Consider the following 13,558-nt stretch of genomic DNA (forward strand, 5'->3'; position numbering starts at 1 on the left):
AGGCGGCGGACGCATGACGGCCTCGGCGAAGCTCGGGCGGCTGCGGTGCTCGCCCTCTTGCAGACCCCGCGGCGCCCCTGTCACTCTTTTGCCCCTGAGCGCTCCGACTCCACCATGCCTAGGGGCTTCCTGGTAAAGAGAACTAAACGGACGGGCGGCTCTTACCGAGTGCGCCTAGCTGAGCGGGTCTTCCCCCTTCTGGAACCTCCGGGGACGCCACCCTTCCCCGAGGAGGCTTCCAGTGCCCCTCAGCCCGGTGTGGACCGGGAGGCACACCCAACTCCGGAGGAGGAGGCGGCCCGTGAACTGTCAGGGTCGTCCTGTCGGGCGGCTAGGGTGAGCCCAGCGGCGGGCGGGAGGGAAGGCGCGGAGTGGAGGGCGGATGGTAGGGAGGGTCCGGGGCCCAGCCCCAGTCCCACGAAGCCGGCAGGCGTGGAACTGCGCAGGGCGTTCCTGGAGCGCTGCCTCAGCTCACCCGTCTCTGCTGAGTCCTTCCCCGGGGGCGCTGCTGCTGTGGCCTCTTTCTCCTGCTCGGTGGCACCAGCAGCTGCACCGACCTCGGGGGAGCAGTTCCTGCTGCCGCTCCGGGCACCGTTCCCAGAGCCCGCGCTACATCCGGACCCCGCACCCCTCTCCGCCACCTTGCACGGCCTGAAGCGGGCCACCGGCGGCGAGCGCCGCGCCAAGGCTCCTTCGGGCTGCTCGTCTGGGCCCGCAGCCGCGGGAGTCAAGAAACCAAAGGCCATGAGGAAGTTGAGCTTCGCCGATGAAGTCACCACGTCCCCTGTTCTGGGCCTGAAGATCAAGGAGGAGGAGCCCGGGGCGCCGTCCCGGGGCCCCGGGGGCAGCCGCACGCCGCTGGGGGAGTTCATCTGCCAGCTGTGCAAGGAGCAGTACGCAGACCCCTTCGCACTGGCTCAGCACCGCTGCTCCCGCATCGTGCGCGTCGAGTACCGCTGCCCCGAGTGCGACAAGGTCTTCAGCTGCCCTGCGAACCTCGCCTCCCATCGCCGCTGGCACAAACCGCGTCCCGCAGCGGCCAATGCAGCCACGATCTCCTCGGCCGACGGGAAGCTGCCTCCATCGTCGTCCTCCCCGGATTCCGGGACTGTTGCATCTTTCCTGGCCGAGGGGAAAGAGAACAGCCGTGCGGAGCGAACTGCGGATCAGCACCCACGGGCCAGGGACAGCTCCGGGACGGAGCAGCACCAGGACAGCGCCCCACAGCCCGGCCTCCAGGTGCTGTCCCACCCCGAGCCTCCACTTCCTCAGCTCCCTTATACGGCGGGGGTGTTGGGGCGCCGGGTGCCTGAGCCCGGCAGTGCCAGTGGTGTCGGGGGACCCGAGATCTTCGTGTGCCCATATTGCCACAAAAAGTTCCGTCGCCAAGCCTATCTGCGCAAGCACCTGGGCACTCATGAGGCTGGCTCGGCCCGCGCGCTCGGCCCCTGCTTTGGCTCGGAACGCGGCAGCTCCCTGGCCTTCGCCTGCCCGCTGTGCGGGGCGCACTTCCCGTCGGCAGACATCAGGGACAAACACCGGCTGTGGCATGCGGTCCGCGACGAGCTGCTCCTGCCCGCTCTGGCCGGGGCGCCTCCCGATGCACCGAATCCAGGCGGGGCATCCGACGGGGATGCTCAGCAGATTTTCTCGTGCAAGCACTGCCCGTCCACTTTTTTTAGCTCCCCGGGGCTGACCCGGCACATCAATAAGTGCCACCCCTCAGAAAGTCGGCAGGTACTGCTGCTGCAGATGCCGCTGCGGCCAGGCTGCTGAGGGCCGAGAGACGAGGAAGATTGTAAGGTGGGCTGTGGAGGAAACGACCCTGGGGATTTCTGTGGGGTTTTCTTCAACTTGCGAGTTTACCCTCTTTCCTTATTTTCTCACCTGAAACTCTCAATAGTGTCAATGTTCCGCCTGAGGAGCGGACAGAGAAATATAAAATCTCTCTCTAGAGCAGGTATGTATATGGTATAAGCGTTCCTGGTCAAGATGTGTCAGCTTTAAATCTTCCTCACAAGATAGGATTCCCCCCGCCCCCACCAAACTCTGGAGACCCCAACGAATCCTATATGACTTGTAATTCCTATGGAAAGTCGCAGTGAGTGCGTGCATGTCTCTACAAAGGATTCTAGCTACCAAAAGTGGAGGTCCTTTTTTTTTTTTTTCCCTCTAGCCATCGCAAGCGCCTCTGTAGTTTCTGTCTCAATGGGGTCAGACGTCTTGCACTGTATATTCTGTGAATTAACAGTTATGTGATTGGTGCCAAACTTACATTGGGTGGGTGGGAAATACAAGACCAGTGTCTTGTAAGAAAGGAAATGTAAGATGTTTGCGCACTTTTGGGTGATGTGGAGATCTCCTTGTAAACTTTCCTTTTCTCAATGCTTAGTACACTCTGAGGCTGGTGTCTGGAGGTGGGGAATAACGCCTCTTACTGAAAGGAGTTGAGAGCCCTCCCAGATTCTCACCTCTAGCCCTTTTGTGTGCAGTATTCAGGAAGATACTTTAAACCTTTAATATAAGCTTTTGGGAAATACAGAACTCATTTCCTAAAGTTTCAGTTTAAGTAGGGTTTCATCCAACTTGTTTTAATGTTTCTGTTGTAAATCTTATAATGTGTATTATATATGACACTATGTTCAGCTTAAGAAAGATGTTAATACTTATAACCCACTATGAAAATGAATGGCAATTCATTATTTCAGCAGCAATCTGGTTTTGAATTTCTTTTTGTAAACCATATTTAGCATGTATTCTGTACCTATGCCCTAATAGCCAGAGTTTGGAACACTGGCTGAGTACTGCTGGACAGGTAGCCCCTATTTGTAAGATGCTTACCACCAAATAAATGTACATAGCTGGTGCTTTGTTGCGTTGTTTGTCTAAAGAATCCCATTGAACACAGCCTGTTTCTAAATGCCACACTTCTCATCTCCCCAAAGCCAGTAATCTTGGTGATCCATTTAGTTGGAATACAGACAAAAGAAATTATATTTTGTAAATGATTATAATGGTGCATAAATGGGAGATTTTCCTTGGAAGTATGGCTGCATAGACTGAACTCCAAAAAGCAAGGGATATGTACTATTCTTCAAATATTAAAGATACTTTACCACCCAAAAATGTCAACAGAAAATATTTTACATATTTTTTTTCAAAACTAGTGAATTATTTGAAGATGAGTAAAATGTTAACTGTGCTAATTAACTTCAGTATTTTTAAGTTAGTATTTTCACTCCAATTTGTTACATATTATCAAACCATTAACTTGTTCATTTTTTTTAAAAAGGAAAAGCACTACAGAAATTTGTAAGTAGGTATTTTATCTTTTTTGCAGTTCTTCATTTTGGTTGTGGGAAACTGTATTGTTTAATCTTGTTCTCAGAGCTCTCTCTATCCATATTTATCCTTTATATAAGCTTTACTGGGAATTTTAGTTTATTTTCTACATAGTTTCTTAGGAATTTGTTTTTATCTATAAGGAAATCCAAAATTTTAAGTGCACAGGAACTCTGAAAGCTTCCTTTACAAACTGTAAAAAGTTTTGTTCCTGAATATATATTACCAAAAAAAGTAAAATTTAAGTAACCAAAGAAGCATGAAAGTGAGATAAATAGATGCTTTAACCAAGTGCACTGGAGGAAGTTTCTGGTGAGATGCTATGAAAAGTGAAAAATCTATTTTTAGTAACTGTGGTAGGATCTCTGAGAAATGGGGTGTATCCAAAGAAGAGAGTTAAAATTCGTTTTTCATGATTAGTTAAGCCTAGTTAAGTTAGTTTTTCATGCTTTATGGCCCTGCTTATTAAGTCTGAAAAAATATAAAAGACCACTCATGAACACAAAATGATAAGAATATTTTTATTGTATTATTAAATACCATCTTTTTTCCACTGTTACAAATTTGTAGATACTACATGAATGATGATACATAATTTATATTTTATAGTTTGCCGATATGATGTATTTACACATGCAGTTAGTACCAATGTCATGCTACATTTCCTTAGGAGATGCTCGTTCAAAAAAAAAAAACGTGAGCAAAATGTGAGCAGCTTATCTACTGTAGGAAAATATTTGTGGAGGGTGGAATGTATACCAACCTGCACCTGCATGTTCAGTATTAACAATATTAGATTAATTTAGACTCCTGGGTCATGTTCCCTTTTCTTTTAAAATAATACACATAATTTAAGCCACACACTTAGAAAAGTTTTCTTTTTTTCCTACCCACCCCACCTCATTCTTCCCTTTTCGGTACTTAAGAAAGAACATAGATATACCAGGGTCCAGCAGCCAATAATAAGGGGCCATAATCTCAAAACAGAAGTGGCATTTAACAGTGATACCATTTAAAAAGCAAAACATTAGAAAAATATTTGGAAGCTAAACATGAATCAGAGTCCAGCACAGTGATTTTTCTGGTTTTAGATATGTCATGGCATCACCTGCTACACAGCCGAGAAATGAGACACTGCTTTGGGAAGAAAAAGGTAATGCTAAACTTATTTCAGCTGGAACTTGAGAAGCTAAAAGACCATTTATTTTAAGTCGTTTATTTCGATAACATAAATAATCCATACACATCAAGTGTATTAACAGATCTGTAACTTTTGCCACAACGTTACAAATGTTTAAAGATGTACATTTATTAAAAAATTATATATTTACTGAGCCATAAAGTTGTAATGGGGCACGATAAAATCATGAGGCTTATCTGTCCAATTATATTTTGGCTCAAATTTAATTATGAAATTCAAAGTAAAACTACTTGGACATAATTAGTGAGGGAAGGTAAAGGGTATAGAATAAAGCTTCACCCCTTACCCCCCATATGGCAGCGTGGAGTGTGGGGGAAAAAACCAACCGAATAAACAACCCAAATCTAAAATACTAAGTTACAAATTATTTAAATCCAGTGTTTTCTAAAATAAATGTTCAGGAAGGAACATGCATATTATGGCAAACACAAAGCCTGGAAGGGTTAACGCCATGTTCATGCTAAGGTGGCTACTGGTGACCACTGCCAGGCTGCTGTCTCCTTAGGACTTATTGGCGGAGCCAGAGGAGCGACGCAGCTTCATGGACATGCGGCTTTTGCTCGTTCGAGGAGACATTGGAGAGGCCAGGTCGGCCCCGTCTACCTGCGCCGCTGTGGGAGTTTCACTGGATAGGATCTCTGGGTAGGAGCCTGTGGGAAACAGCAAGCGCATTAGTGCAAATCCTCTGGCTCTCCTCCTATAAGAGTAACTTCTCTGCTACAGATCCAAAGACCTTAGTGAGGTCTTTTGAGAGGAAAGAGCAAGCCCCAAATTTGCTTGTTACAAAAGTCTACTAGTATTTTATTTAAAACCCAGTGATCTGGGGGCTCATGTCATCATAGTAGCCAGAAAGCACCAATCATTATTTCCAGAACCAGAATCAACCAGAGAGCTCCCCAGAAGAAGCAATGGGAAGCAAGATCTTTAGGACAGAAAGGACAAGGATCCAAAGCACCATCAGCATGCACATGAGGGCTTAAGAAGCAGGTGAGAAGGACCAATTGCTATCTCTTGGGTACAGAATATAATCAACAAAAGGGCCTTCACTGCTCAAACTGGAAAATAAAACAGCACCAAGCGTTCCCAAAAGGGACTTAGTAGTATGAGACCATTAAACATGCTAGGAAGTTAAATTTAAATATGTTTTTAAGAAGGAACAGGATAAATTCTGGGGGGAGAGGAGGGTGAAGACAAGATCTCTCATCTGAAAGTCAGTTCAAAAAGAAAAAACTGCTCTCTCAAAGTGTCTCAATTTAGAAGAGATAAGTAATGCTCATTTTCTTAAACTTCTCTAGTTACCAGTAGAGTCAGTAGATTTAAATATTTGAAAGCAGCAAAAAAAATGAGTTCGAATTGGAAAATTCTTCGTATCATGTACAAAGTAGTTCTTCACTTTTGTATGTTATGTCTATGAATTATGATTCTCTAATTTACACACTTTGCACACTATAGGCACTCAAATATTTCGTTAAAACTAAAAACCCCTGAAAAAACCCGCAAATAACAAAATTTTTAACATTCTGTATATTTTGAGGCACTTTAATCCAGGTTTCCTTTGTTTTATGTACATAAAAATTATCTTTATGTGTGTCACAAACAAAGGTGCATGACACAGGCTGCAGGCTTCAATGGACACAGCTCCTTACTCTGTAGGAAACTTTTGGCACATCTGTTAGCCACTGGAACTCCTCACTGACACTCTGAGCTTGGGAATACTTATACTACTGCTTCCATATAATGAAACACTTGTGCCTAAGTTGAAGGTATGAATATTTATAAAGAAACAAAACCATTCAATAAAGGGTACAGATCCTACTGAGATGTCTTAGGAAATTAAGAATGTATCTCTATAGAACACTTCAAAATGTTTTCAAGGTCAAATAGTATACTCAAGAACAAGCATATATTGTCAAGGAAAAAATATTTTATCACTAATCCTAATTCAGGTAAATTTCCCTCTTTTTCAAAGTAACTTCTCCAACATTCTTTCTTTTCTAACTGAAATGAGGTTGGCCTTCAAAATACAAGAACGACACGTACTTCTGTTCGCCTTTAGTCTTCCCAAAGATCTGAACTGGTTCATACTGGACCCATACTGGAAATCTTAAAGAATATGAATCCACGGCCCTTTTTAGGGGAGCACTGCAGATGGATGGCAGAAGGAAGGTGAAGAGCAGTAGCTCATGCTTTTCGGGTAATGCATACTTATTTCCGGCCAGTCATGAGAGGCCTTCCCATGTCTGTTTACCTTGAGATGGCCAATGTTTTCTAGTGGAGGTTTTGGGAGGAAGAGAACTATCACTGCATTTCTTTCTTTGTTGTGAATGAAGAAATGGAGTAGCAAGCAGAAGTGAGAAAACAAAAGAGAAGACAGATAACAGATATGAGCGACATAGTGCAGAATTTTACAGGTGTTAACAGAGGAGCAGAGAAGACAGTAATCAGGTTTTTATTATGAAATACAATTGGGCATGCAATGTGTTAGGGTGATGAAGTTTCACAATGGACAAATGCTTGTACATTCAAATGTTATACTTACCCACTAACAAAACAAGTTCAAATAGGAAAAAAGAAAAGAAAGAAAAAGGTCTATGAGAAATTCTATAAACATCTACCTTTTAAAGTGTTCATTGTACTGGTGGCAGGTTATCCTAATCACTCAATCATAAATTCTCTCGGGCTATACTGCCCAACATGGTAGCCACAGCCACATTACAGTTAATTAAATGAAAAATTTAAATTTGGTTCCTTGATGCACTAGCTAGCCACTTTTAAACTGTTTAGCAGTCACAAGTGGTTAGTGGCAACCGTAATGGACAGTGCAGACACAGAACATTTCCATCATCACAGAAAGGAATGCTACTTAAGAGTATGCCAAATTCAAAGAATATTTTTCTTCAAAAACAGCAATTCCTCTACGTCCCCCTTACTGCCTTCAAGGTGAAACCCCTTTCAGCCAACTGAGTCAAATCAGACTTTTTAGTATGTGTGTGGTATACAGCTATTAGGACCTCCTCACGTTTTAGCAAATGATGTTTGTGATGGATACTCAGCATACCCAAATTCCATAAGTGATCGATGGTGGACAGATCTCAATTTTAGATTTAAAGAATAATGTGATACTTGCACTGCATTTCACATCCTACTCTAAGTATTGACTTATGTCACTTGAGTCAAAGAATATTGATTTATTTCTATCAATAAAATATTCTCTAGTATCAAGTTTAAAAAGTATATGCTCCTATGTTTTACAAAATGTATCTATTACTAATGTTTTTACAGTACTCACAGAGAATGGTGTCTATATCTTGATGGTACAATATATTGATTTGTATTTTGTACACTGATTACAATGAACTTTATTACAAGCAACATGAATATGACTTTGGGGATCTATAAAGATTATAAAAGGGCACTTAATGGATCGTTATTTGTTGTGGCTTTAATTATACTACTTGCTGACAGGTATCATCCATTTAAAACTGCTGAAGTTACTGGAGGTACTAAATGATACCTTTAAAAATATTGTGACTTTGAAAACAATTCTAAATAATAATGAAGTAAGAGGTAGTGTCATGTTAGAAACAGCACGGGCATAGGTTAGACAGACCTAAGTTAAATGACAAGTTTAGTTTGCTGGATACTGGGCAAACTAACCTGAGATAGTTTTCTTATTTGTAAAATGGAGACAATACTAGCTGTATTCCAAAGTTGTGGGAATGAACGCCTACAAATGCAAAGACCCTGACATATAGCAGGTATATAATAAGTGTATACAATAAAACTATGATAAGAGCAAAAATTAACAGACTTTAAATCAAAACAGATGAAGATTAGAAAAGATGGGATAGAAACTAAAAATAGTTTTTGAAGAAAATGACCAATAACAAAATGTTAATTGGTAAAATGTGGAGAACATAACCGTTTAGTTTGGGGGAAAATAGAGAATCTATCCACTTTTATGTTAATATTCCTACAAAATATAACCTTTGTTAAAGAACAGATCACCCAAATAATCTTACTGCTTTAATATCGGTAAAGGAGTAGATATGTGGCTAAGATTAGTGTGGACGCACCACTGAATGTCATAAAGTTAACACATAATTTAACATAACACAGAAATACAGGCAAACATGAGGTTTCTTATTAAGATACTCAAAAACTACCATTATTGGAGACTGAGAACATATCAGTCCAAACTTGTCATATTTTATCTCCTTACAAATGGGAAAACTGGGTTTAGGATAAATGGATTCATTTGAGTTCATGGAGATAATAAACAGGAGAACTAGGATTTAAATACAGATCAGTCTGACTTCCAAAGCCCATAGTTCTCCCATGGCAACCTTAAAACTATATAAAAAATAATGAAGATTTTTCAATGGATGGAGAAGTAGAGCCTTCAAAATAAAACTTTTTAACAAACTCTAATTTGCAAACATGACGGGTTACTGGGCAATTTCTCTCCTCCCTCAATATCAAGAAGGGACTGAAAATATTTAGACTAAATAATTATATTAGTTAAGATCATGCACTCTGAAGTCAGACTCTGACTTTAGCAGGTGACTGGGTAAACTTTTTTGGTTTTCATCTTATAGAAGATTCAATGAGAGGATGCACAGTGATTGTTCAATTATTGTTATTTTCATCACACAAATTTTATATCTAAATGACTGGTCTGTGTGAAAACTGAACCTAATAATTATTGTTATTAAAGGTTAATGGACTTTATTTAAGATTAATATTATGTGCTTCTTGGTCAACATACAAGTCAAATTTCTAAGTTCAAAATACTGAAAAGAGAATATACTTGGCTGCTTTTAATTTCAGGCTAACCTACTGATAAATATCATTAGGAATTTGTTTTTAAAAACATAGTAAACAAACATAGCTTATATGTCAAAGGCAGTTGATTTTCTATTGGCACTCACAAATAATATTTAGGATATATATAAAATAACTATCTTCTGAAAAGCTAAAATCTTTTCTTCTAGATCATTTCAAAGCCTGGGAAAAGGAGAAAACTTTAATGGCTGAATTTTGATGATTCATTCCACTGAAAGATTCAAAGAGATGGGCCTGACAATTGTCATACTGTCTCATCTATATGTGGCAATATAGATTTTATGAATTAATAGCAAAACTGAGGTTGGAATGAAAGATTAGATTCTACTCTAGGTCTTCATAATCACTATTTGGATTATTTGAATCATATTACTAATTTTTAGAATATTTACTTAGGAACCTATGTTTTCTAAAGGTAATTATACAAAGTGGTATGCATATGTAGATATACATATATTTATCTGCATATATGGTTGTGTATATATTATGTGTATATATGGTTGACCCTTGAATGTGGGGATTAGGGGTGCCAACTCTCTATGTAATGTGCCTGTAACTTATAGTCAGCCCTCTATATATGCAGTTCTCCCTACAGGTAGGTAGTTCTTGTTCCTCTCTATCTGTGGTTCTGCATTCACAGATTCAACCAATCTAGTATTGTGCAGTACTGTAATATTTGCTACTGAAAAAAAAAATGCATGTGTAGTGGACCTGTGCAGTTCAAACCCATGTTGTTCAAGGGTCAACTGTACATGTATATGTGTGTGCGTATATGTATGTATATATGTGCATATTCAGAGGGAGTCAAATACTAATCAACCCTTTACTATTTAAAATACTAAAATTTCTAACAATTTGTAGAGAAACAAACCCAAAGGGAGGTATCTAATACTAGCTCAACTAAAATAATAGAGTATTAGAGGTAATTCTAGATTATAACAGAATATATTCAAAAATACTTATGGCTGATGATAGTAAAAAAACATTAACACTGGAAAAGACTTGGGGCGGGGGAGAAAAGACAAGACTCACTTTGAGAAGATAATATGACATTAGGGGAAAATATCAGGATTTTGAACTGCCAATATAATCTGACCAGGAAGAGGAGTAATTTCAAAGTTTAGAGTCAGAGGAGAGGTGTTCATGAATATTAAGACATTAAAAAAGAAGGTCACTGTAAAACTTTTGATATTTTCCACACACATGCCTGACAAAGATAAAGGGATTTTTTTCCTGTAATTTTTTTTTTTAAATAAAGGACATGAAAAATCTAATAATGTTTTAATGTGGTTATGGAAGATCAACAATGTGTGACATCACGATATCTCCCTCAATGACCTTAGGGATAAAAATAATTTCCCTTAAGTATCAGTCTACTGCTACAGACAGAGTGCATTTTGAGAAAATACAGTTATGAAATTTATGGATCAACTATGATACACCAAAAATGTTTTTCATGTCTATTTAAATACTAAAAATTACCTAGAAAAATCCTCCTTGGATTTCAATGTCATCACAACTAATAAATTACTGTTATACAGGAAGTAGGTATTAAATAAGCTTGAGCCAAGTTAAATAAACTTAAAGTAGTATTTTTCCACTATTCTACTGAATAGAATTATATTATTATAATTCTATTGGTTTGGTTAGAAGAACAGATTATATTCTTTATATGATTATCATATTGATATTCCTTTAAAACATAATTTCAATTTATTGTATTAGTATTGATTAGTATTAGTTTATATAGATGTGGTATGCATAGGCTATCTAAATTGATTCTCAACTGCAGTTCTGAATGCCATTTCCTCAGTGTGGCGAATCAATTTTTTCATTATATTAAAAAGTAGTAATGAACCTAAAAATCTTCACACTAGTATGCAATTTTTGCAAACCGTAAGTCAGGTCCATATGGCTATTATGTGGCCTATTTCATGTCTTCTCTCTACACTTTAACTTATAACTTTAAAGGGAGTTCCGCATGTATGAGTTAGTTTGCGATAGGAAAATCAAAATTTGAGCTGATTGGGGAAAACAATCTTTCTTCAGATGTCATTATGTTTTGCTACTGTAAATGGGGAAATGTTTCCTTTTTTATATTATTGTGTTGAATTGAAAACCACTTTGGGGTCTCTCTGGGGGTCTAGGGGCGAAGACTTCACTTTCCAGTGTAGGGGTGTCGGTTGCATCCCTGGTCAGGGAGCTAAAACCCCACATGCCTTGTGCCCAAAACACCTAACACAAAACAGAAATAATATTATAACAAATTCAGTAAAGACTTTAAAAATGGTCCACATTAAAGAAAAAAAAAACACCTTAAAACTGATAAAAATTTTATCTTTCATAACTATTCAAGTCTATAAAAAAGCATAAAAATGTATTCAGTAATACTGGAAAAGTTATTTACAGGTAAAAAGACCTTTTAAAAAAATTCAAGGTCATGTTTCTAATGGTTCCTAAAAGCAAAGACAATTAAAAAAAAAGTAACCAGGGACTTTGCTGGTGGTCCAGTGGCTAGGACCTCTGGGCTTCTTCTAATGTGGGGGCCAGGTTTCATTCGATCCCTAGTTGGGGAACTAGATCCTGCAAGCTGTGACTAAGACCAGGCACAACCCCCCCACCCCCACTCCCAAATTAACCAAAGAGCCTTGACTTGGCTGCTGTATCATCCTTTACCTAATGTCTCAGAAAGTGAGACTACTACTTACTTCCCATATTATGTATCTGGTCAAATGTGTAGGATAATACATAAAATATAAGAAAAACATTAAGAACAGGAATATGAAGGACTACAGCTAGTAAACAACTACAACATAAAAACTAACAGCCTGTATACATTTGAGGGGAGAAGTTAGTCTGAACATGGTCTAATCAATATTTTCACTTGTGAAACTTATGGTTCAACTATATGATAAACAAAGGTGTTCATGTCTATTTCAGTAATGTAGTCTGATATTTTATTAGATATTCTCTTTAACTATTTTTTAGTGGTTGTTCATTAATTTATTTTTAGCATCTTTCTTTTACCATCTTTCTTAACGCCAAGCCGAGTAATTTCAGATAGTGTCAATCCACTGAAGCAAACATTGAGACTTTTTAATCTTTCTAAAGACTGAACCCAGTCTAATATAATTTTCTCTGTTAGGTATTTTATATTATTAACTGAAAGGGCTCCAAGTTTCTTTGTAAAATTATTTTTATAATGGCCAATTAAATGGGTGATAGGAATGGAAACTAATTTCACAGACTAAACCTCAATTGAGAATTAGTTATTTTTTTCAAACCAATTAAGCCAGAAAAGGAGTACTGTGCCTGTTAAACTTATTTAATACAAAGAAAACTTACATACTATAAAGAGAATTTGAAGGCTTATTATAATGAATTTCAAGTATACTGTATTCTTTTTCCCTGCTTCCCTTGAACATCATTAAAAGAGTCTTTGTATGTCAGGTGCCTAGGACAGTGTAAGGCACACAACAATAACTATTTGATGAGTAAGGATATCCAGTAACAATGCAACACATTACAAAATACAGACACACCATTTCAGTTCAGTAGGACTACTTTTTCATGCTGAGAAACAAAAAGGTCAATACAACAAGGTGTAACTAACTTCAACCAAGGGTTCTATTATTAGTTATTTTTATCCCAGAACCAATGTTAGTGTTTCATGCAGACCTAGGTTAGTAAGTATAATTCTGGAAGAAATTTAGTGACAATTTCTGAAATGTTTAGTATGAACCAGGGCAGTGTTAAGTTTGCTTATTAACTGAGTTACAAGCTTAGTGCTTGCTAATTTTTTTAAAAAGGAAATGGGGGAAGAACAAAGGGTGTTTTGTGTGACACTTTGTCTTACCTTCAGATAAACAGAACTGATATTTAATGATCTAAAGAGGGAAAATAAAATAAATGAAACAATCATAAGGAGTGCAAAGTATTACAGAATAGGAAGGCCATGAGTCATTTATTTTCTTACTGATTTCTTCAAAATTAGTTAACTGTAAAAATGCAGTACCCTCTTATAATCTTGAAATATTACAAATAATTTACTGTTAAGTACTTCTAAATCTAGACCAGTTATTTTAACTTTATTTGTAAAATCAGAAATGATAAGGCAATCTTCTTGGCCATAAAATTTGATCCTCCAAATTTGAGAGTGCCTGCTCAACT

At 38.9% G+C, this 13,558-nt stretch overlaps 3 protein-coding genes and 1 pseudogene across 14 annotated transcripts in view; 1 reads left to right on the top strand and 3 right to left on the bottom strand.

Moving 5' to 3' along the window:
* The window catches only part of LOC121817053 (tigger transposable element-derived protein 1-like), a 50,422-nt pseudogene extending 50,306 nt beyond the window's left edge, over nt 1-116 (bottom strand).
* LOC114109112 (large ribosomal subunit protein uL18-like) overlaps nt 1-13,558 on the bottom strand; it is a 638,969-nt gene that overhangs the window by 106,541 nt on the left and 518,870 nt on the right. The gene's annotated exons all lie outside the window — the stretch shown is intronic.
* Nucleotides 25-4,066, top strand: INSM2 (INSM transcriptional repressor 2). Its single transcript, XM_060401814.1, has one exon. The coding sequence runs from the start codon at nt 115-117 to the stop codon at nt 1,774-1,776; it is 1,662 nt and encodes a 553-aa protein (XP_060257797.1). The 5' UTR covers nt 25-114; the 3' UTR covers nt 1,777-4,066.
* The window catches only part of RALGAPA1 (Ral GTPase activating protein catalytic subunit alpha 1), a 201,085-nt gene continuing 191,376 nt past the window's right edge, over nt 3,850-13,558 (bottom strand). For 8 of the 12 annotated variants that reach the window (XM_004017895.6, XM_060401806.1, XM_060401808.1 and 5 more), the window contains one exon: nt 3,850-5,193. In XM_004017895.6, coding sequence (XP_004017944.2) covers nt 5,045-5,193 — 149 coding nt within the window. In that variant the 3' untranslated portion in view covers nt 3,850-5,044. Of the gene's footprint in view, nt 13,276-13,558 lie in introns of all 12 variants that reach the window. The other 4 variants (XM_060401811.1, XM_060401810.1, XM_060401804.1 and 1 more) reach the window with 2 other exon arrangements.

Source organism: Ovis aries, chromosome 18 (genome assembly GCF_016772045.2).
Source record: "Ovis aries strain OAR_USU_Benz2616 breed Rambouillet chromosome 18, ARS-UI_Ramb_v3.0, whole genome shotgun sequence".
NCBI classification, from domain to species: Eukaryota; Metazoa; Chordata; class Mammalia; order Artiodactyla; family Bovidae; genus Ovis; species Ovis aries.

Excerpts from the sequence above, each read along its gene's own strand:
- INSM2 (XM_060401814.1), top strand. The coding sequence starts at position 115 with ATGCCTAGGGGCTTCCTGGTAAAGAGAACTAAACGGACGGGCGGCTCT.